This window comes from Equus quagga, chromosome 2 (assembly GCF_021613505.1).
Source record: "Equus quagga isolate Etosha38 chromosome 2, UCLA_HA_Equagga_1.0, whole genome shotgun sequence".
Taxonomy (NCBI): Eukaryota; Metazoa; Chordata; class Mammalia; order Perissodactyla; family Equidae; genus Equus; species Equus quagga.
This window is the reverse complement of record NC_060268.1, coordinates 54,549,612-54,573,684: the sequence shown is the minus strand read 5'-3', so window position 1 is coordinate 54,573,684 and position 24,073 is coordinate 54,549,612. Positions and strand designations below refer to the sequence as shown.

At 43.4% G+C, this 24,073-nt stretch overlaps 1 protein-coding gene across 1 annotated transcript in view; it reads left to right on the top strand.

The window, feature by feature from the left end:
• The window catches only part of ANXA2 (annexin A2), a 41,632-nt gene that overhangs the window by 2,247 nt on the left and 15,312 nt on the right, over positions 1-24,073 (top strand). The window contains exons 2-3 of the mRNA XM_046652348.1: positions 8,175-8,233; positions 11,174-11,273. Coding sequence (XP_046508304.1) covers positions 8,186-8,233; positions 11,174-11,273 — 148 coding nt within the window. The 5' untranslated portion in view covers positions 8,175-8,185. The remainder of the gene's footprint in view (positions 1-8,174; positions 8,234-11,173; positions 11,274-24,073) is intronic.

Here is a 24,073-nt window from a genome sequence, read left to right as displayed (position 1 = left end):
TGCCCGTGGTAATTGTCCAGGAAATATTGCTGACTCACTAGCTTTGGTCAAGAGCTTGGTCTTGGATTGGCGGCTCCATATTTAACATCCTGTGTCTTTGAGCTTTTAAAGTACCGTATTGATTGACGTTATGCCGGCAGTGGTGGCCATTAGTTTCCTGACTTATTTCTGGTTTAAGTAGTTTTCCTGGTGAGGTAGATATCCTTCTATAATTGCTATTGATTTTGAGGGCTCTCGGCTCTTGCTGCACTGCCTGGCCTAGAATCTGGCACTAACACACTGTCATGGGCCTTTGTTCTCGTTGCTTGTGCTGGGCTGTGAGCTGCTGAGCCATTTTCCATTAAGTGGGGGCGGGTGTGTCACAAAAGGAACCCCAGGCTCTCCTGCACTGCCTTTAACATCCACTCATGCCACAGTATTTATTAAGCACCTACTTTGTTCTGTTCACAGGGATAGGCACTGGGGATACAGCAGTGAACAACAGACCTCCCCCCCAAAAAAAAGAAAAAAATACCCCTGCTCTTTAGACTTTAAATCTAGTGGGGAGAAAAAGAAAATAGACAAAATGAGTGAACTGTGTGGACAGTAATTGAATTTTGAACTTTACGTTTTCCCAAATCGATAGTAGTTTCCGAATCTGCCTGTCTGGGGCTCCTTTCCTCTTTAATCCGGCTGTTCCCCAAACCTGAGCATCGTAGTCAACTTGCCTTAGGAAAAGTGTTTAAAGTTATCATGACTTAACCAGCATCCCGATTTGATTGTGAGGATTAAATAGAAATGGAATGCTCCTCTTTTTTTGCACATGGAAATCCACCTCCCTCATTTTCCTTGGTGCCACACCCTATTCTAGTTGTAGGCTGCATCAGAGGAAATTCCAGTCCTTTAAAAAAATTCTTTCCGCCCGTTCACTGTCTGGTATATTTTCCCTTCTCCTGTTGGCAGAGGCAGTCCCCATTTTCTTTGTTGGGGAGCAGGTCAGCAGAGGGGGTCAGCGGATGCCCAGTCTTGTTCTTCTGGGGGGGTTCCACTGAGATCACCGCCAAATCTCCCATTTAGGGTGCACCCTGAAGCTTTTAAACCTGAGCTCAGTCTTGTCAGAGAGAAGTCAATAGCGTCCAAGTGGTCTGAGTTCTAATCCCAGCCTTGATGTGGAAAGTTCTGACTCAGGGGAGCAGCTGTGACATGGAATCCTTGCTCTCTGTCTCCCTGCCACACCCAGTCTCCACACTCACAGTCAGAGGAAATTGGAGTCCCAAGGCAACTTGTAACTCCTTCCTCCTTGCTGCCTCCTTCCTTGCCATGAGGAGATGTTGGCTTGGTTTCCATGTGGTCCTATGGGCAGAGCTGGGACCCCAGGCCCTGGCAGTGCAGAGGGGGCGTGCTGGGCTGGGGAGAGGATGGGCTGCATGTCAGGATGAGAAAGGCTGGAGTGCTCTGCCAGGCTTTGCAAAGATTTGCAGAGGCTGGGAATTTAAGCCTCCAGCTCTGAATGTATGGAACTGGAACCCTTTTGAGATGTTCAGTCTGAGAGAGAAAGAAAATGGAAGGAGGAGAGTGTATTGGAAACGAAGAGAAAAAAGACATAAGACCCAGTGTGTGTAAACCATCCAAAATGTGATTGAACGCCTGTAGTGTGCTGGGCCCTGTGCTCAGACCTATGAGGAAACAAGAATGAATAAGACAGAACCCCGTAGGCGGATAGACCGGAAGAAGGCCTTTATACACTGAACTCTGATATTTCACAGACACACAGGGAGACGGGAGCACAGAGCAGGCAGAGGTGCAGGAGGAAAGGTAACATCATTTTTTGTATTCTGAAGTGTCATGAGGATGTCAGCTGGTCCAGATTGGGTGTTCCCAGTGGAGGGAACTTGAGAGCTGGGTTTGGAGGTAGCGGGACAGTGCTGAATGTATTTGGAGAAGAATTACCAATCCAATCTGACTGGTGCAGGGTGTGCTTTTGTGTGTGTGTGTGTGTGTATATACATATATATGCGCACGTGTGCTTGCATGCGGGTTTATTTATGGAAAGATCAGTGAGGACCAGAATGTATTAATCTTGAATGCTGAGTTTAGACTTTTTGCTGTGGGCAGCAGGGCTCCGTTGGAAATATAGTCTGTGTGCCATAAAACACTGAAATTGAGTTATAGATGTGAAGGCCTTGATTTCCCAACCCTGAAAGTGCTTCCTGCCAGGTGACATCATTCTTACCAGCTCTTTCCACCCACTCCAACCCCGTATCAGGAGACTGACAGAGAGCAAGAGACGCAACATGTCTGTAGGTAGCAAGCAAATACTGCTTCAGATCAGGCAGTGAAAGCAACAAGCCAGAGCAAGTGCTGTCATGTCCATCCTGCTCAGTTTGATCAAGGACGCTGGGCAGAATTCCAGGATTTCTGGGGAATGACTTGGCCCTGTGACTCAGGCATTAATCAAGACCATAAAACCGAGGGGAAAAGTGTGTGCTTTCAAGAAGGTTCTGTTAAATAAAAATGTTTTGGGGGATGGGCGTGGAGAGTGGAGTACAATGGGAACTCTACACCCACCCCAACTTGTGCATTTTTTTCCCTTCCGGTTTAAAATTCCCGTCTTGTCCTTTAGACTCAGGTCCGTGCACAGTAAGGGCTTTGGTGAGGAAACCCAACCCTCCACGCTCCCACCTCCCCCATTTTTGCTTTAAAAGTCCTCATTTGTATCATCCAGTCCCTGATTGATTCATCGTGGTTGCTAGGGATGTGTTTTGTGGCGACCCATCAACACGTTTAAACTGCAAAGTGGGTATGTCTATGAAACTGCTAGATTTTACTCATATTCGGCTAAGCCCACCAGCCCTGTTGCAACATGTTTTTGTTTGTTTGTTTGTTTGTGGGCTTTCTGGAGCTGGTTTTTCTTAATTCATTTCAGTAGAACTTGTTTTTACTATTTCAAGGATTGACTTTTAGGTTAACTTTTTTTTGTTTCAAACTTTTTGCAAACGTTGTTTCACTCTTCTTTTTGGGGAGAAGTTAAAGCTGTTTCACTTGTACTATTTTTGTTGTAACTATGTGTACAAAGGGAAACAATAAAATACTAAAAAATCCATAGGGTTTTAAAAAAAGGTCAAACCCTCTTAAATTATCTTTAAGATAGTCCGTATGTTAAATGTAAATTACTTGTTTTTCAGCCCACACAGATTTCATTAACTTGTCAAGCTTTGCACTCTAGGTGCTAGTTTTGTAGGCAGGCAATTAATAGTCTTATTTATTAATATTTTCAAGGCCAGAGGGAACTGTTCTGTTCCCTTCATTAGGGTGGGGCTGAATGAGTCTGTTCCCACCCCAGTGGTGGATTATTTCAAACTAGTTTGAAGTGTACTTCCCTGGTTATTGTCTTAAAGAAAAATCTTTCCCTGATAAAGGGCTATTCTAACGATCTTGTCTTGTCACCCAGTCCTTCTGTGGAAATGGAAGGTACTGATGTGTGGAGGTACTCATCAGCAGACTGAATTTGCTGATTTTTTTTTTCTTTTTTGCAAGTTGAAGCCTGTTGGAGATCTGGGTGAGGTTGCAGCTTTGGGAAGAGCGATGCAGGTGCCATTTTCATGTTCTCTAGAGGAGTCGGCTGGAAAAGGAGTGCTCGTTCTGCTTGTAATGCACTTAGGAATTTTCCCCTGTGATGAGGCGGAATTGTCTCATATGGCGCGTAGACTTCATTTTATTCTCATTCAAAGCAGTAGGTACACTGAGGCCCAGCTATTGTTTTTAGTAAAAAAATTCAGCCTCCAGAGCAAATGTTGTGAACAGATACTATGAGTATTGGGAACAAATCACTCTGGCTTTTGGTTAACTAGGATTTCCTTAGCCAAACTTAAATTTGCACCATTCAGAAACTTATATTTTAGGTCCCCCACAGCGCACCACGTTAGACGTGGCTTGTTTTTTGTTTTTTTTTTTAAAGATTTTTATTTTTTTCCTTCCCATAGCCCCCTGGTACATAGCTGTATATTCTTAGTTGTGGGTCCTTCTCGTTGTGGCATGTGGGACGCCACCTCAGCATGGCCTGATGAATGGTGCCATGTCCACGCCCAGGATCTGAACTGGCGAAACCCTGGGCTGCCAAAGCAGAGCGCGAGAACTTAAGCACTCGGCCACTGGGCCAGCCCCATAGACGTGGCCTGTTTTAACCCCGTCCTCTCCCCCTCCCCTTCCAGTCCTGTCTATTGTGTCATGTCCCCCTCCACCTCCCACATTCTCCCCCACCCCCATCCCTCCCAGCTCCTCAGGCTTTCTCTGGCTGGAAGCTTCCAGAGTGATTGCTCTTCTCAAGTTGGTTAATACCTCACTGTTAAGCCCTTGGCTGAACTCAGCTCGAGGTGCTTTTATCTTTCTCTCGCTTCTTAATCTCTTGGAATGAAGAACTTGTGGTGAAGGTGAAAGGGCACTGGCCCAAGAGTCCCAGGGCTGGCTTCAGGCCCTGCCACTGCTGCTCATTAGCTGACTGACCTGGGCTGGTCTTCCAGGTGTCTCCCAGTGGCAGGAAGGGAAGAGAGCTCGGAGGTCCCTCGGGGCTGGAGTCTGCAGGTGGAGTCTGCAGTTCGTAGTTTTGCGTGTGTCTTGCAGCCCTTGATGCAGTGCAGGCTGTGTGTGCCTGGTAGGGTTTGTTGATGGATTCCCTGGATGTTACCAGGGTTTGTAACCTGCAGTAGCCCTGCCTTTCCTTTTCCGCTTTCAAGGGTAGCAGCACGCTGACATATTCTCATTAATCAAATGTGCTATATTAAGCTAATGCTTTAACAGCCATTATGAGTGGCAAGGCTATTTCTTCTAGAGACTCATCAATCGTCTGCAGAATGACTTTGCATTGCCAGGGAATCAGATGTAGTGAAGAAATGAGGGCCATATTTTATTTCTAAAGTGAAAATGTGTTTGCCATTAAGCTTGCATGGAATAGGAAATATTTACATGGATACAAAAGGCACTTGGGTGGAGTAATAGCGGGCTTCATGGTTATTGCTTTGTGGTGGTTGTGACGTTTTTGCTTTTTCTGCAGAATGATTGTAAATAATATAAATGTTAATTAGGCAAAATAGCAACTCATTGTTTCTAAAAGTTTATTTAGCAGCTAGAATGTGCAAAGGCCCTCAAATCTGTGGGGAAATTGGGTCGATGGGGGAGACGAGGTGAAATATACTCCCTGCTGCCTTGAAGTGTACTTGTGCATTTGCCATTTGAATGCTTGGTATGTGGCAAGAGCTCAGGGAACTTTAGCTGAGTGAATAAATCTAGTGGCATCAAAAAGTGCTTCTGGCACTGAAAGGTGGGAGAGAGCACTGAGTAATGGGGGCTGCAGCCACCCCATTAGCGCCGGTGCCAAAGTAGTGGTGACTTGAGGAATGGGCAGGGTCTCTATAAGTAGAAGAAGAGGAGAGGGGAAGGAGATGGGTGGAGAGAACACGAATTGAGGTGCTGTGCATTAAAGGTGTGTTTGGGGAGAAGCAAGTAACGATTTGACTCAAGTCCCCTTGGGGAGTAGGTAGAGGACGCTGGGGCTGGGTTCCCATCCAATCTCTGAGAGCTGGACTGAGCTGAAATAAGAGAACGCCACTGTTTTTGTTTTGGCATTTTTATGTGTTAACCGTTTGCAATGGGGACTAGAATTCTGTGGGGCAGCTGACAAGAGTCTACCCCTCCCTGCAGACCGAGTCCAGTTCTGGCCAGGCGCCAGGGGTGATAGTCCGGGCCAGGACCCGGGTGGCCAGTGTCCTGGGAAATTCCTCTCTGCTTTGGTGATGCCCAGGCTGAAGGATACTGATAGGACCCTCTGGAATGTTTCTTGGGTGAAGTTGGAGATATCTTCTTTATCAAGGCAGACTCAAACTTGTCTGTCTTGACAAGAAATCTCGAACTTACTCTTCACCTTACCCAGCTCCTACAAAGGTTTTTGGACTAGGATTGGACTGTGGCATCATGAGATGCTCTAGACCATTGCTGCCCAATACAAACACAATGTGAGCTGCATATGGAATTGTAAATTTTCTATTAGCCACATTAAAAAAAAGTATAAGAAACATGTGAAATTAAATTTAAATAATGTATTATATATAACCCAATATACCCAACACGTCATAACTACAATATATAATCAATATAAAAATTATTGAGAGCCTTTACATCCTTCTCCTCATATGACGTCTTCAAAATCCAGTGTGTACTTGACCCTTACAGCACATCTCCCTTTGACCTTGACACTTTTCAAATGCTCGACAGCCGCATGTGGCTGATGGCTGCTGTATTGGACAATTCAGCCACAGAGCAAGACTTTAAAAAAAAATAGATTTTATTTTGACGGGCAGTTTTAGGTTCACAGAAAAATTGAGTGGAAAGTACAGAGTTCCCATATATTTCCAGCCCCATACACACACAACTTTGCTCACTGTCAACATCCCCCCCCAGAATGGTACATTTGTTATAACTGATGAAGCTACATTGACACATCACTACCTCAAGTCCACAGTTCCCATTAGGGTTCTCTCTTGGTGGGATACAGTCTATGGGTTTGAAAATGTATAGTGTGTATCCACCATCATGGTATCATACAGAATGGTTTTCTGGTCCTAAAAATCCTCTCTGCTCTGCTTCTTCATCCCTCCTTCCTTCCCCTCTAATCCTTGGCGACCACTGATCCTTTTACTGTCTCCATAGTTTTGTCTTTTCCAGAAGGTCATGTAGTTGGAATCACACAGTATGTGGCCTTTTCAAACTGGCTTCTTTCACTTGGTAATACGCTTATAAGGTTCTTCCATGTCTGTTCCTGGCTTGATAGCTCATTTCGTTTTAGGCCCGAGTAATATTCCATTGTCTGGATGTACCACAGTTTATTTATGGAGGAAGACTTTTTACAAATCAGGATTCTATTCCAGCAGTGGGACCTATTAGGGGAGGGTCTGAGAGTTGGGGGAATTGGAATAACTGATTTTCTCTTTGCCGTGCTTAAAAAGCTTCTGTGGGCAGTGAGAAGAGAGAGGAGTGGTCTAGGAGAGAGCTCAGGATGGAAATCTTGCAGAAATACATCATAACTACAAATAAAGGGAAATTTTCTTTTGTTATATCCCCCACCTCCACCCCGCAGAGAGCCTGCAATCTGCTTAGTCCTAAGCCTTCCGATAAATTGGCAAGTGTCTATGTCGAATACTCCCTCCAAGCCAGTTTTGTGAAAATATTTAGACTAAGCAAACTGTTGGGAGAGAAGGAAGAGCTGAATTTGCATGGGCATAATTTCCTTGATCAAAGAATATTAAGCAAAAAGAGATCAAAGCAGGGGTTGCTGCAATTCAAATGTCGCTCCCACTGTTTCGGGATGCAGCTCTGCTCTATTCTCTTTATTTTTGGGATCTGCTGCTCAATGACCTGTCTGGTCTCAGCTGAGATAAATTTCCTGCCAACTGAGCACTCTTTATTGGCAGGGGTTGGTGTATAGTTCTGAGAACTGTGTGATTGCAAAGCTGGAAAGCCAATTCATCAGGCTATAGTGTCACCGCCTGATTAAGTGTATTAATTGGAAGATGACTTCATTTCAGCCATTTTGAATCTTAAATACAAGGATCAGTCTTTCATGGAATGAGTTAATGTCGGAAAATCTGTCCACTGTCTTTCTCATAAAGTTTAATATTTTCTAAGCATCGGTGAGCTAAGAAAACAATTAGGGATAGTAATAAAGGGTTCCAATTAGGAATTGGCCAGCACGAAAATGCTGTTCATTCCAGTTCACACCCATGGTTTTCGGGCCCTTTCAATATGTGAAATTACTGGTGAGAAATACAGAAGTGGTGGCTGGTTTGACAAGCTTATCATTTTTTATACGAACTGGAAGACTTAGTTTTATCCTGTTGGGACAAGTTGCATCAGCCGTGGGAGCATTTTGTTTTTGTATTCACAAATCAGTCTCCCCAGGTTCTGTTTAAACAAAACAAGAGAAAGACTGACTTGTTCTGTAGTTCATTGCAAACCCAAGGCAAACCATCTCCCAGCTTTAATTTTCCCAATCATAAGATGGGAATTGCATCTATTTGCAAAAATTACTCTAATATCCTCAGATGAAATGGTCCAAGAAGTAGAGATTAGTATAATGAATCACTGTGCTTCGGGGAAAAGGAAAGCCTCTTTATAAAGACTCTTTTTGTCCTTTTTTCCCCCAGCTTCTTTCAAAATGTCTACTGTTCACGAAATTCTGTGCAAGCTCAGCTTGGAGGGTGATGTAAGTATATCATTTTCACTTTGTGTAATTTTTGCAAATTGGACATCTCTCTGGATAACTGTGCTGCTCCTTTTCCTTGTACATATAGGAAAATGAGGACCAAATTCAGATAATCCATTCCGCCTCTTGGTCCCCTCCCCCGCCCATTATTTCAGCTGTTCCTGCTAGTTCGATGTGAAAGAAATGTATAGCACTAGAAACTTTAGCATTACATTACAATTGGATGGGCATTAGTGACACTGGAGTGGCTGGAATTTTATCCAGCTATAGACTTAAGCATGTCCGTAATAGTAATTGTTATGACAATACATGACTTTTAATGTCATTCCCTGGTACTTTATTAATGGTTAACCTAAGCTACAGCCATATTGATAACCAGGTGGTTATCCCACCAAGGACTTATATCTTTCTTTAAAAAAATTTAGTACCTGGGAAAGCTTTTAAAAGAGCTAGGATGTTTGTTCCTTTTTCTTTTTTTAAAACTAAATAATGAAAGTATTATAATTCATCGTTTCCTTTTTTGCTTTGGCTATCAGGGAGCTCAGAATTATATTTAATTGTCTTTCACAGGAAATATGCGAACCTGGAAATTCTGATGCAGTTGCTTCTTTGTTTTAGAGTTAAAAAATTTTAAACTATATGTGAAATTAGAAGTCATTGCAAGTACTTTTAGAATCAAGTAGAATATAAAGTGGAGATATGTAAAATATCTAATAATACGGTACATCTTTCAGGTCATCTTGGCAGAAATGGCTTTTACAAAAACTCAGCAGTGACATTGGTTTGTAGGTATATCTTGCAGATACTTCAAAATATGCTCTCATTGGAATTAAAATACAAAGAAGCACTCATAAGTGGGTTGACAGCAAGTTGGCTCATGTGGTACAGAACCACCTGTATCATCTCTGGTGCTCGCCATCAAAATGTTCAGATAGATGATGTCTGTGCAAGCACAGGCTGTATGCAGTATAAAGCCTATATATTTTTAATCTTTCCTCTTGGACTTGTGCACAGTGTTGTTGCCAACGAGACAAGCTGCACGTTGGGGTCCAGACAAGTCCAAGAGCTAAATAATTTTTTCTTTAAAGGATCTGATCATTAGATTGTTTTTAGTCTCAGTTTTCATAAGAAAGCTTTTCTTAAGAAAGAGGGCCTTTGAAGTCACTCTCATGTGATGCATTTCTCTGTGTGGAGAGATGGGACTGGAATAGAAAATGTCATGTATTCCCCAATATTTTGAGGGAGGAGAAAAATCACTTTTCCCTCAATAATTTGATTTTCAGACAAGTGGATTTTATAGGTAATATGTTGATTTATCCATTTAACCTTTGTTTCCAGAGATACTATAAAATTATGCAAAACTTTTCCCACCTTACAATTGTTTTTGCAACAAGATGACATAGCGCCTGGTCAGTGAAGCCATATGTGATAGGGCTCAAGGAGCAGACTGCCCGCCTTTGTAAATAATTGATGGCATTGTTAACAAATATTTTTCCTTAGATTTACAACCACATTTTGTAGCCACCATAGGAGATATTGCAAGTATTTCAAAACAGCACTTTGTCTTTCCCTTTTCCAGAACGTGTGCTCCATTTCCAATGACTTAATCGTACCAGAAAGTTTAAGTAGCGAAGTTAGGTGGAAAATAACTTGATAATCCATTGTATTTCACAGTGATAAATATTAACTGGGTTTACTCTTTGGCCAAGATGGTCACAAGTACATTTTGAAACATTTTGTCCAGTCCTGAACTAGATTTCTGGCTTCTCCTGGGAGACAATTGAGAAGATGGCATCTTAGTTGCTTACCTGTATACCCTCACTGCTAATAACAGCAAATGCTGGGGGTCCTGGGGTGCCTCCTAACAGGATGCTTGTGGGTTGAGAAGTAAGTCAGGGAGACCTCAGTCTCTGACTCTTTCCAGAAACCGAGCCAAGGCAAGGTCATGATATTATGATGGGCATGATGTCCTGGGAGGAGGTGGGGGGATAAGGCTTAACGTGGAAGGTGGGCAGCGGTGGATGGCTCCGCTGGCCAGCAGCCAGTCCAAACCACATTGTCCATCCTCTTTTGTCTGTTCTTTGCTTTGGGATGGGTAGCAGGGAGGAGGGAAGTTAACGTTTTGGAAAGGAGAACTGGTAGAAACTCACTATTGTCCTTACCTCAGTGCGGTCCTTCAGATCTGGAAGGGTGTTGGGTCTTGAAAAGCAGTGGAAAGGCAGAGGGTATGCTTTAAAAGGCAATAAGGAAAAAAAATACTAGGAGGAGTGGTAGGCAGAGAGGATTGTGTTAAAGACAGCAGAGGGAGGACACAGAGAGGAGAGAGGAGAGTGGGAACTTGGCCGACATGAAGAGGATGTGGGCCATGTGGCCTGACCACCTTGGTGTCACAGTGGTGGCCAAAGTAGGTGGGGAGAAGACGCTTCCCTCACTTATCTGATAGTCACAGACGAGCGGGCAGGCACATTGTGTTTGCTTTTTAAAGAATTATGAGCTCAGCGATACAAGCCCGGTGGAAATTCATGTTCCTGTAGCAGAAACTTGGCTAAACACACTCGTCATTCAGGCATTTCCACATTTTCAGCTTGTTTCAAATTGTTGCCAGCTGAGTTTAATGCTCTTCAAAGCCGTCCCAAATCAACGGGTGGTTTCAAGTGCCCAGCTCTGCGTCGTCTGCTTTGAGCTTGCACTAAAAGTAAGAGAAGTGGAAATATAGATGGCATGTTCTGAACTAGCTGAGCCCTTGAAGAATTCTCTTTGGAAGCAAGGAAGTTTCGTATCCTAAGGGTGATGTCATGTTAATACTGACCAAGTTACCTTGTCTTGGAATGATTTGAATTGTTAAATAAACAATAGAAAAAAATCTATTTTAGGAATTGATGTTTCACGAAGAGCCTTTTAAATGTGTAGGCCTTGAGCATGTTTGTTTTTGAACCTCAGCACTCTACCCCGGCAAGTGCTTACGGGTCAGTCAAGGCGTACACCAACTTCGATGCCGAGCGGGATGCGCTGAACATTGAAACGGCCATCAAGACCAAAGGTAGGTCAAACATTTGTCCTCTTCTCAGGGTCTGACTGAGGCATTTTTAGTTGTCTCTTCATTCTCCCACGAATCTCCATACATTGGTCATTTGAAGTTGTCGTTAAACTTTAATGGAGTGGATCCAAACTTAGCCCGCCCCACACCTCCCTCCCTCCTCCTATCCATCCTTCTCTTCCTCCCTCACTGCTCTCTTTGGAGAGAAGAAGATTTAAAACATGAGAAAGTATGTTAACCAAAGAGCATAGCCACATGGAAATAGGCCAAAGCTGAGAGCCAGGAGGCCTGATCCCCTGGGTGTGTACTTTAGGCTCAGTTCTTCATTTTGAGGCCTGAGTGCCTCTTCTATAAGGAAGAAGTTGGTCGTGGTGACCCCCAAGGGACTTTTTCTGTCCTGAATCCACTTGAATTTCATTACATTTGTTGGAAAAATGCTGGGAAAATTTTACTGCATTGCTCTTCGATTGAACTGATGAGTGAAAAATTCAGACTATTTTTTTTTTAACCCTACAAGTTATGACACTCCTTAGGCCTGCAGCTCAAATTGGAAGAGCTGTGAGAATGAGTGTATTTCCTCGAGTTCCAGGATGAATAAGAGAAGACCAGGAGGCATGAAAGCCTCCCTTTCCAAAGAAAGCAGATAAAGCTTTTAATTAGGTGGAGTTGAGCAAGAGCTTGTTCAAGTCATCATGCTGTTTTCTATGTCTATGAAAGTCAAGGTACAGACTTTTTTGGCCTCTGTTCATGAAACATGTATCTTTGGGGTTGCCCTGTCTCCTACATCCCTGGAAACCTTGTGATTATTGTGGTGATGCTTGTGATTCACCACTCTCTTTTCCCCTTTTGGACAAAGCACTTCCTTCCGCTGAGGCTAGACTGGGAGGCGGACGTGATCCAGTGACCAGGGAAGCTGCTGGTTCATGATTCTGTTGAAGAGCCATGGGACATTTTTCTCTTCTAAGTAGAGTATTTTAACTTGTTGATACAGTTGTACAATTCACATACAGGTTACTGGCAGACTGGGAACCTCAACCGGGATAAGCTAGGAACCGAAAATGAGGGTGACCCTATGTCCTGGGTTATGCCTGTAGATTTACTGATGGTGCCCCCCTTTCACTCAGAATTGTCTTATTTTTCAGGATAAATCATATGGTCACCTTTCCTAAAATCCTTACAGAAACTGGTGACTTTGTTTCCAAAGATAGGAAGGAGAGTTGAAAGATCCTTTGTGGCCCTAATAGGACATAGGGGTTTGCATCATCTGCCCCAGAGCAGCCGTCAGCTCCATGGGGACACTGGGTGCCTCCCAGAATGGCCGCTTGGACAACCGAAGGGAGAATAATGAAGTGTCCAGATTTGACCTTTAAAAAGTCTTCCTTTTTTGGTGCTTTTAAATGACCATACTTGCCGAAGGCTGGGTTGAGAAGTCAGGAAGTCACTGATCAGAAAATGAAACTAAAATCTGCAGGGCTTATCTCTCTACCGTCAGTTCTTCCTGGTGGAGCGGGAGTGTGGTGGATGGGAGCATACGTGATCACCTTCGCATCTTGGCTCTGCCACTAAGTTCCTAGCTATCTGACTCTGGAAGAACACTTCCCTCCCTTCGGCCTCAGTTTCTGTACTAGTAAGTAAAGCGAGTCAAAGTTCCCACCGCACAGGGTTGTTGTGAAGTATGAAGCACTGAGCATGGTACCTGGCACGTGGAGAGTGCTCAAAATGTTACCTTAACACATACACATGCGCGCATGCACGCACGCACGTACGCACGCAAGTACGCACGCACAGACGCACAGGTGATGATTCACTTTTCTAAAAACAAACCCTGTCTCACCGTTTGGATGCTCCTCCATTCCTGGGGTTTCCCAACATGCCATTGTGTAGAAACACAGTCAAAGTTTAACAGTTAACTCATCTGACAAAGATGGTGCCTTTTACAAGCTTGAGACAAAGGCTGCTTTTATCCCTGCATGAGAAAGCTTTTAGCACACTGGAATGTAAAGATTGCGCAAATGAACTCTGGTAACAGCTGAAACTCCCATGGTAATAAAAATACCTTCAGGCTCTTTCGGAGCAAGTAGAAAAATGCTGTAGTTTCTAAGCAGAAATGTCTAGAGGGCTAAGATGTGGGTTCCTGCATTCCAGTTTGGTCAAAAGCAGCTGACATCACTGTGATGGTGGTAGCAGCTGTTTACTGAGTGCTTGTTATGGGCAGGCACTGCATCAAGCATTTCAGGAACATCCATCTTAGGTGAACTTCACATTAATCCTCTGATGCAGTGCTCTGTCATCCCCAGTATATGGGTGACATTCAGGATTAACACGCTGTAGGTCTCTTGGCCTTGGTTCAAAGCTCTGTCTAGCCCCAGGCCTGTGTTCTTAAGCACCCCGATGTTGTGTCACGCACCTGTCAGGACTGGACATATTTTCTTTCCTATGAGTTATTTTCAGGCATGAAAAACATTTTCTAGCTGTGATTCTACTGATATTGGATACATGGCACATTTGTGGTCCAGCTTTAGGTCCCCTGTCGTCTGCTCTTCCAGACTTAATGCCCAGTGAGTTTTACTTAGGACCACATTTTTTTTTTTTTTTAAATATGATGCTAGCTGTAGATTTTTTTTAAAGATTGGCACCTGAGCTAACAACTGTTGCCAATCTTTTTTTTTCTTTCTTTCTGCTTTTTCTCCTCACATCCCCCCAGTACATAGTTGTATATATTTTAGATGTGGGTCTTTATAGTTGTGGCATGTGGGACGCTGCCTCAGCATGGCTTGATGAGCGGTGTCATGTCCGTGCCCAGGATCTGAACCAGCAAAACCCTGGGTCGCCATAGCGGAGCCTGCGAACTTAACTACTCGGCCACGGGGCCGGCCCCAGGACCACTTTTTATTTACTCGTTTTTTTTGGTGCCTTGTAATTTTAGAGAATAACTCAGTTTTCTTGAGTTAAGTGTGTTGGTCCTTTAAAATAATTTCTAGGTGGTCAATGTGCTTAGAACCTTAAATCCTTCAAGGAAAATATTGAGGAGAAAGAATATGATAGCTATACAGAGGTCAGTGTACCAAAGGCGTTAATATCAGCGTGGTTATGATAGTGAAAAACCCAGATCTATCTTCTAGCTGGGGAGTGACTTAGTAAATTACGGTAACTCCCTCTATATTACGTAGAATGTCACAGTCATAAAAAATAAAGTTTATGAACAATTTTTAAACATTTTTATTGCAATATAATTCACGTACCATACAATTCACCTATATAAAATTTACAATTCAGTGTTTTTCGATGTATTCACTGAGTTGTGTAACCATCACCACAATCGATTTTAGAACACTCATTTTAACATCCATTCACCTTAAATTTGTCAGTTGCATAGAGAGATGGATATAAAATACAGTACATTCATCATACAGTATGATCACACCACAAAAATTTTTTATGTCAAAAAGAAAAAAATGAAAGGCACTATTAACTGATATATGGAATTTTAAGTAATTGATTTTTTCCTTTCTTATGTTTTCAGTATATTCTGTATTTTCCAGATTTTCTATATGTATTGCCTTCATAGAGAAGGTAGTAAACTTAATTGAAAACAAAAATGAAGTTATTAGTTGGGAAAGTAACATTCCCTTTGTTCCTTTCTCTTTCCCCTTGATATTTTTAGATAACTAACACCACTTTAAAAAATGAGCTAATTAAGGGCTGGCCCCGTGGCCGAGTGGTTAAGTTCGCGCGCTCCGCTGCAGGCGGCCCAGTGTTTCGTTGGTTCGAATCCTGGGCGCAGACATGGCGCTGCTCATCAGGCCACGCTGAGGCGGCATCCCACATGCCACAACTAGAAGGACCCACAACTAAGAATATACAACTATGTACTGGGGGGCTTTGGGAAGAAAAAAGGAAAAAAATAAAATCTTTAAAAAAAAAAATGAGCTAATTAAGATCTTACCTTTCTTTGAGAATGCCTTCTACCTTAAGTGTAATTAAGAAGTTGGGTCACACCTTCACCCCACCCCCACCTCAGACCCTTTATCGGGAGATCACAATGCTAAGTAATTGGCATTTCCTTGACATCAAAGGAAACAAAGGGTAAACCTCAAATGCTGATACAAACCAAAGCCAAAGGACAGTGAAAAGATGAACTATCTGGGCCTCCTCTCTAGATACGGTAGCCCAAGTGTGTGTGCGTAGGTGTGCGTGCGTGTGTGCAGGTGCATACGTGTGTGCAGGTGTGCGTAGCGTGGGCCGAGTAGGAAGCATGCTGGGCATTGCTTGCTCCATTGGATGTACTGTCGACTTCCCTGATGTCTGAGTACTCTCAGGAAGGAGAACTGGGAGCAAGTTACTTGTGATGGAGAGTTAATCAGTTGCTGTTAAACACAAGGATTGTAAATCGAGCGGGCCTGGAGTGGGGAGGAGCAGTAAAAGGGGCAGGCTTGAGAAGAGGTCTACGGGCTGGTACTGCCTAGTCTGGTCAGAAGGTCCCAAAGCAGCAATTATCCATCCCTTCCCCTCTGCCCTTATCATCTCTCACCTGGGTTCTTGTGGCATCTGTCCTTTTAATGGGCTTCCTTGTCTCATTCATTGCAGATTCTCTTTCTAGCTTTGTCTCCAGGCTATTTGGTGCCCCAAACAGCCTTTGTCTTGCAGGAGCATGCAGCTCCCTTCTAGTGGGAGTGTCGCCCCACTTCTAACATCTAGGTTGTTCCCACTCACCCCTCAGCCTGAGCCAGTACACAACCTCTTCTCGAAGCTTTGTCTGAGAAGGGGGTCAAATCAATAATTCCTTGGTCTGTGTTTCATAATACATTACATAGTCCATTATAGCTCTTGGCACTTTGTGTTACAGCTGTTTATGGATGGATTTGTCTCTCCCACCAGAATATGAGCTCCTTGTGGGCAAGGACTGTATTTCATTAATCTTATTTAACGCCTGGGCCCCTGGAACTTGTGAGAAGGTGAACATTTAACCTGAATGGTAGTCAAAAAGTACACAGATACCAGAGCACACAGGTGAGCAGAAGTGGGGACACATGGCTGGCAAGACAGAGCAGGAAAGGACAGAATCTGGGTGGTATCCAGAAAAGATAACACTGCCCTGGTGAGCTTTGATCTGTTTTCACAAAATGAACTTAGCTCACGCTCATAAGTCCGCCTGGTTTCTAGTTTGAAGGGATCTCTGTATCTCTTGAGTATGTTACCTAAACCACAGGCCTGATTGTTTTGTATATGCTCTGGCTTGAGGTAGGCTATGCAATTACTTACCTTGATTTGTGTCTAGTTAGAAACTGAATAAAGCCATGCAAAAGTAGTAAAATTGCTTAATTAACAAGAGGTTTCTGAGACTTAAATCTGTAGGAGTCTCTTGGTCTAGATTGGCCTTGGGTTAAATATATACTGTGGAGTGTACAACACAGCTGTGAATGGTTTACCATATGGGTCCAAATAACTAGAAAGGAAAGTCAGCTAAATTAGAAAAAGATGAATCTAGACTACATAAAATAGGTTGTAATTAGAAGCTGCACACCCCAGAGTTAAAGTGCCAATACACTGGCGCAGCTTGGGTCTCTTTCTAGAAGGGGAGGGTAATGTGTTGCCCTATTATTATTGCCATTTTTGATTTTAGCAGTATTTGTGTTCTCCGGAAGGGATGCAAAAGTGGGTGATTTTTTTCCCCCTTCTCATAAGCACAAGTATAGAACATAACTGCAGCAAGTTTTTTGCGCTTATTTTTTTCCAATACTTTTAAAATGGAACTGCTTAAGATTTCCAGCATGGCCAAAAGACTGACGTCCCCTGCCAGTGGAAAGCCAGCCAGGACGTGCATTTTTGGTATCACCTGCACGCCTGGAGGTGTATTCATTCCGCTGAGACAGCAATGAGGAATATTGAAGATGCCGGGGGACAGGTTGGCTCAGAAAAGTAGCTTCTCTCCTTATAAGGTAGGGGTGGGAGGTGAGGGCCCAAACTGACAAGAACCCTTAAGTCTGGGTGAGAGTGTTGGTGAGAAAGGCCTTTGTGACTCATGGAGCGTGGGGCCTCCTCACCTTCCTGGAAGGGAACAGGAGGGAACGGGACCTTTCGTTTGTGTTCAAGTTTACATTAGACTGAGTTCTCGTCTTACAGGACTGGTGGGAACAAAGAGGGACCAGTACTGAGTCACAACCACCTGGACTCCGGGCACAGATTTTCTGATTTTCTTCAAAATGATCTTTGTCCACGTGGGTGTGTAGATGCCAAACCCAAGCCAAGGAGCCTATAAATTGTGGGTGAAGGAGGCCCTGGTGCCTTTCTAAGTGCAGGCATTGGCTCTGCCTGCCTCACAGATCTTTCTTTTTTGTAAAATCTGATACCTCTTTTCCATGAGGAAATCCACATACCAGTGCCACAGGGACAATGGGGTAACCAGATTCCTGTCTGGTGTCAGCAGTGCTAAGACAATAAATACCCTGGGGTGGGCGTGTTGATGCCTCTTGCATCTGTTCAGATTTCTCACTTGCTGTCTCATAGGCTGATGGAGTAGCAGGGCACAAAATGGTGCTTGCATTTTTTGCGTACTCCTTCATTTACAGTTTTATTTAATTTGGATCTTGAGTGGTGGCCTGCTTTGTGTTTTCTTGCTGGTTCTGTACAGTATTTCAGAAATACAATTAGGCGTGGAAGCAGCCTGCGTTCTAGATTATTAAAGGATCCAATGGGATAACCAAATAGATGTTACCTGAAATCCTTTCTAAGGGACTCAAGCTGAGGTGAGATCAGAGCAAGATGGAAATAGAGGAAATTTGATTTCTGGGCCAAACCTTTTCCTTATGCATTTAGCTAAACTGTGCTTTCCCTGAGCCGGGACCAAGCCACCTGCTGTGCCAGACTCAGGAGAGGTGCAGAGCTTCCGCCTCCTCCCCCCCCCCCCCCCCCCCCCCCCCCCACCTCTTCCCCTGCACAGGCTTGTTTTCTGTCCCAGCTCTCAGGCAGCTGCCAGAGTTCATCATGAAACTGGACTAGGAGTCTAATGTGTGCTAATGACAAAAATGTTCCCTGTCTTCTTGATGCCCTATATTTTCATGGAGCAAAAACTGAACGCAGGCAGGAGCCAGGCCTGTGACAGAAAAGCTGAGTGGAGAAGACAGAAGACACCTTCCCAGTCATCAGCTGCCAGTCCTTTCTGCATCTCCGTAAATTAAGTATTCTCATGATCTCTATTTTATAGGATCAGACATGGAGGCAGAGGGAGGTAACTAATATACCCCACATCTTACAGTCCTGAGTCCCATATAGTTTCCAGAGCAATACATCTGTCACTGGCACTTACCCCGATGCCTCTTTTTGCATCTCTGTCGCCCACCTGGATGTCTGGCTCCTGGTGAGACCCTTTGGAGACAGAGTGCTCACTTCCGCTGAGCGATCCAGAGGAGAGACTCTGACAGCAGGAAGTCTGGGCCTGGCAGCCCCGTGGCTGGGTGTGGATAGTCATGTGCACACGCACACCTACTGCTCTGTCTCTGAAATCCCTCCTCTAGACAGATGACTTGTTGGCATATTGGGCTTGTTAGGAGGGATTGCCCCCTCCCGCCGCGGTATTAATGGCTATCTCCAAAAGAGAGGCTTCTAGCTCTTTCTTTTGAAAAAACCCTACTTGGGTTGTCTCTTCAGTGGCCTTGCATTGTTACTGGGTGGCAAATCATTACCTACAGATTATTAAATGTGTGCACGTTTGTATGTACTAAATAGGAAGTCCAGTCCATAGACACACTACTGTCCCAAATCCTTTTTATTAGGAACTAGTTGGAGCAGTGTGGTATAAAGAATAATTTCAAAAAGGTAGGCTCATGTTAATATAGGATGAACACTTGCCAAACATTTATTTAACTCATTGAGAGAAGGCTGGTTCAAAGGGAAAGTTGAGAGAATGAGAAAAGCATGTTGAAATAAGATTGCTGGGTCGGATACAGGACCATTAATGTCCTACAGGGCACTGAAGCCATAACCCTTGGGGTGATCTTTTCTACTGGACCACAATGTGTAAGTTAACATGTAACCCACAGAGGCTGCGCCCTAATCCGTAGTGAGTAGCAGGTCGGGTGGGAGCACGCCCCTGGAGAAACAGCCTTGGCTGGGCCTGTTCACCACGCTGGGAGGACATGCTGTCGTCCTCTTGCCTTATTTTCAAATTTGGGATCATTTTCTATAACAGGAGGCAGGGCAGACCAGTGTAATGACTTGTGTCTTTAATCTTGGTTTCCAGCCCAGCTCTTCAGGTGACTTGCTTGTGTGATGTTGGGTGAGCCCCTGCCTTCTGTGAGCATTGATTTCTTCATCGGTAAAATGGGGATGATGATGATACCCACCTCACACGGGTGTGGTGAAAATTACATGATAGAACTGGGTAAAACACCTAGTGAGATGCCTGTCACATAGTAGGTACTCAGGAACTGGATGCTGTTCTCTGTCCACATGTCCACACCCCTGGATCTGCGGCCGTCTCCTCTCTTTGTGGCCTGCCTCTGACCTTCCTGTCGTTGATGATTTCTTCTGAGGTTTGACCCCGAGATGCCCAGTAATCTAAGCCGTGTCATGGTTTTTCTCATCTAGATAAGGAGGATCTGGGCAGTTTTCCTTTATTTTCCAACCAGTCAGCCCCGCCCTGAGGGCCTCCTGAATCCTTCATCAAACAAAATGAGATCCATTTTCTTTGTGCAGTCAGTGTGTCTTGGCAGCTGTGAGTCAGCATCCTGTTCAGAATGACCTCTCGGTTCCTTGCCATGGACAATAAAGACACACATTTTCCATGGAATGCCAGATGCAGAGCTGACTAGGGATTTCCACCCGCAGAGAAGAGGAGGAAACTCCAGGAGGCAGATTCTGTGGTTTTGGATTCCACCATCATTTTAGACTGCAACTGTTCTTTATGCTTTAAAAATACGGCAGATGGTTTAAGGGACCCACGACCCCAGAGTTTTCTGCTTGAGCCCTGTTGTCTATGGCAACTCCCTGCGGCATTAATTGGCAAAGCTGCTGCTTCGGGTTGACTGGCATTTAGAAGTGACCAACCTTTCAGATGCCCCAGCTCGGACTGTTGGAAGCATTTTTGTAGCTAGCTGATGAGATTAGCCAACTATTTTCATTCAAGGAATAAGTGCTTAAAAACTATATTTTGCTGTTTCTTGTCAGGAGCCAAAGAAATTTGGGTCTTAGTTCCTTACCAATCTGGAAAATCTTAACTTTTATTAGTTTCGAAAAGACAAAAAAGAAAAATCAAACTACTCAATCACAGAATTTACCTTGTTCACAGAATTTATTATGTTCTCACCCACATTCTGTGGGATCCCCCACCCACATCACTGTTCCCCACCGTGAGCCTTTGCTCAGATTGCTTTGTGGCCTTCCACATCCAATACAAGAGGAATGGGGTGGGAAAAGAAGCATTATTCAGGTTTTCTGTTTTTTCTGGATGCTTATGCCCCACCGACACAGTTTCTTTTAGACCCTGGGCCCTTCCGCCCGCCTAACACTTCCCTACGTATGCACTGGAACATGAGCTATCGGAAAGTGCAGATCCAGAGAGGGCACAGCCTCATCTACCGGGTGTCGGCGGCTATATTAAAGTTGTTAAATTTGAAGCTTTCCTAGTGTCCTGGCACTCGCTGTGCGTTGTTGACGGCGATTGTGCTGACATAGGTAGCTGAGTGTTAGTCCTCATCCTTCAGCTGCATCCTGGGCAGAAATGGTGCGCAACCGGATGACCCTTGCAGCTGCAACCTGTGCCGAACTCCTGTGCACAGGAATAAACTGCCTCACCAATTATGATAGCAGGTCGAGAGGAAGCAGCAGTGTTCTGAAGATAAGATGGTTAAATCCCCCGGCAGATATGTGTATTCTGGGGTTGGGACGTAGCACATACCTTAAGTGGCTTTGACTAGGCAATTGATCCTGGGCTCTGGGATTTTTTCCTCTTTCCAGTTCAATTTGAAACTTGCAGACAATGGATGGGAGAAATAGCTGATCTAGGAGAGGTTCTCGGAAAGGGGAGGGGGCTTCCAACTTGCAGAAATAGCCTCCATTTAATTTCTTGTAGTTGCTGGCATTAGCATTTGTGTAATGCGTTTGATTGTTCCCTTGGAAGGGGTCCCAGCATGCTGGATGCTGCAGCTCAGCAGGCTGTTGCTTGGTGAATAATTTAGGTAAAATACACTCAGATTCCTTCAGGCATTCGTTGTTGCTGCCTCCTAGGTGAGATTCAGGTTAACTACCCAGGCTTTTTATGGGGATTTCCAGTAATAGGATTGAATTCCGACTCTGTTGACTAGACACTTAGCTGCTATGGACAGAAAGGCAAAAAGCTGTTTCATTGACTAGGAGCATGGGATTGCACTGAAGTTTGTGGCGTGAACTCTATTCAGGTGTTATTTCTTACCTGGGTTGTTTGGACAAAGGTAAGCATTTCTTCCTCAGAAATTGTGGTTGGCCCTTCCCCTCGGAGAAGCAGTTGTTGAAGTGACTTAATGGTCTCGTACACAGTCAGATTTCTAAAGACCCATGCTTCTCCATCTCTGTTGGTGGTTCTCAAATAAAGAATCACCAGGGAGCTGGTGGAAATGCCGCTTCCTGGGTCCAAAGTCCTAGAGTCTTTAATCAGTAGATCTCAGGTGGGGTCCAGCGGACTGTGTCTTTTAATAAGTGCTTCGTGTGATTCTAATTCAGGTGGGCCACATTCTGACACAAAAATAAACTTTGCATTTGTTTCCAAGGGAGAATAATTTTTTTACGAGTCTGTGTCCTTGGTATGCGTTCAGGTCAACAGCCCCAAAATTGATTTCAGGAAATGTCAGAATTGAAGTCAGAGGATAGAATTGTATGTTGTTTTGTTGGCCAGCATTTTCAGATTTGGGTAAGAAAGTTAAGTATAAAGCTAAGACACATTTATAAACAGGTGGTTTTCCTAATGTAAAGTTAGAGCCATCCAATATTTAGAGATAGAGATAGTGCGAGGATGCACGCTTGGGTGTGGGTAGGTGTGCACGCATCCCAGTCACACATCCACCAGAGTAGCGTCATAACCATAAAGAGCTTTTGAGTAAAGCTGTCCTGTGCATACCTCCATGAGACTCCCTGCGTTAAAGCTCCGTTTGCCTGTTGGTGTTTCGTGGAAGCAGCACAGGAGGTCGTTGTTCGAGATGTAGAAACTGAGGCCCGTGGAGGGCAGATGTTTACAGAGGTGACGCTTGCGGTCCCTCTGAACTTCAGCTGCCCCATCTCTAAACTAGGAAGAGGAATAGCTGTCCCCGTTTGGTTGTTGTGAGGACTGAGTAACATAGTTTGTGTCAGGATGTTTTGGAAACCAAAGAGAATGATGTAGACACAGCTCCTAATTAGTAAGCATGTTGTGTTTTGTTCTAACGGAAGTATTTGGAACCAGGCGAGGACTCTCTTGAGGCGACGTCACTAGTTGATTCTAGATCAATGATTCTGTGTCATTCACAGTGTATTTTAAAAACCCTTTTTATGGTCATTATGGTGAACTTTTAAAGTATAGATAATCAAAAGAAAGGAAACTTTATCCATAATCCTACCACTCAGAGGATCACTTTTAAAAGTTTGCTATAAAGGCTTCTAGATATATTCTTATACTATCCATATGTATTTATAAAAATCGAGTTATATTTTTGGGGATATTGTTTTCCAACCTGTTTTTTTACTTCACAGTATATTGTCAGTAGTTTTCCAGGTCAATTAATACTTTATACCATCATTTTAAATGACTATATAATATTCCATTATATGGACAAAAGAACATTAATTTAATCATTCTCTTATTGGACATAGGTTGTCTTTCCCTTGATTTTTTTGATATTATATCCAATGCTGAAATAAACCTCTTAAAAACTGAGTCTTATTTACAGCAACTGGGTTTCTGTGTTGACGTTGGCCACTCTAAGAATTGGAGAGAAAGTTATAGATGCTGCAGTTAAGATAACTGACTGACATTGGTGTGAACTCACTCTGAAATAAGTATATAAATACAAAATAAATGTTATTTATTTTTATACCCAGAAAATCTAACTTTATGCTTTTTGATCTTTCTAACACACTGAAAGCGGAAGATACCTTCTCTGTCAGTCTGCTCGTTGCCTCTGCCTCAAAGCATTGCAGTTCTGACCTTTCTGTGGCTTTGGGACTCCTGATTTCCTTTAGGTCAGGCTGTTTGCAGTTCACATTGACCTTGTGGTTTAGCCACTCTTGCTCTCACCCAAGAATTACCTATCTAGTTATGGCAAAGACTCTTCCTTTTATTAAACAAAGTTCATAATCAGTCAGGAGAGAGACGTTTCACTTGCTGAATTCTTAAAATTATGCTTTCTTAAGTTAAATGGCATGTTAGGAGTATTTCTGATATAAAATTGGAAACTTTCAGATACCAGAAAGCATTGCTTATCTTTGTAAATACACGTTCCAATTAAAATAGGTACTAAAATATTTTGGTGGCACTTCAAAACTCCCAATTTAGATTTAATTTAGATTAAAACACTTACTCTTTTTAATAAAGTTATAAAATTGATTATTAAATTTGCCTATTGAAGATTAAAAGCAGCGGAACATTTATTTTCCTTACAAAATAATTTAGTCTTCAATAAGTGTGATTATTTTAATCAATTATGCTATTAAAATACAACTGCCATATTAAATCTGACTCATTTGTCATGACAGTTTTTATAATTATAGAAATTATACCTAGCTGCTTATATAGCCATAATCCTGCAATAAATATAAATAATTGTCTCTATTAATTCAGTTCACAGTTACTGTCTATT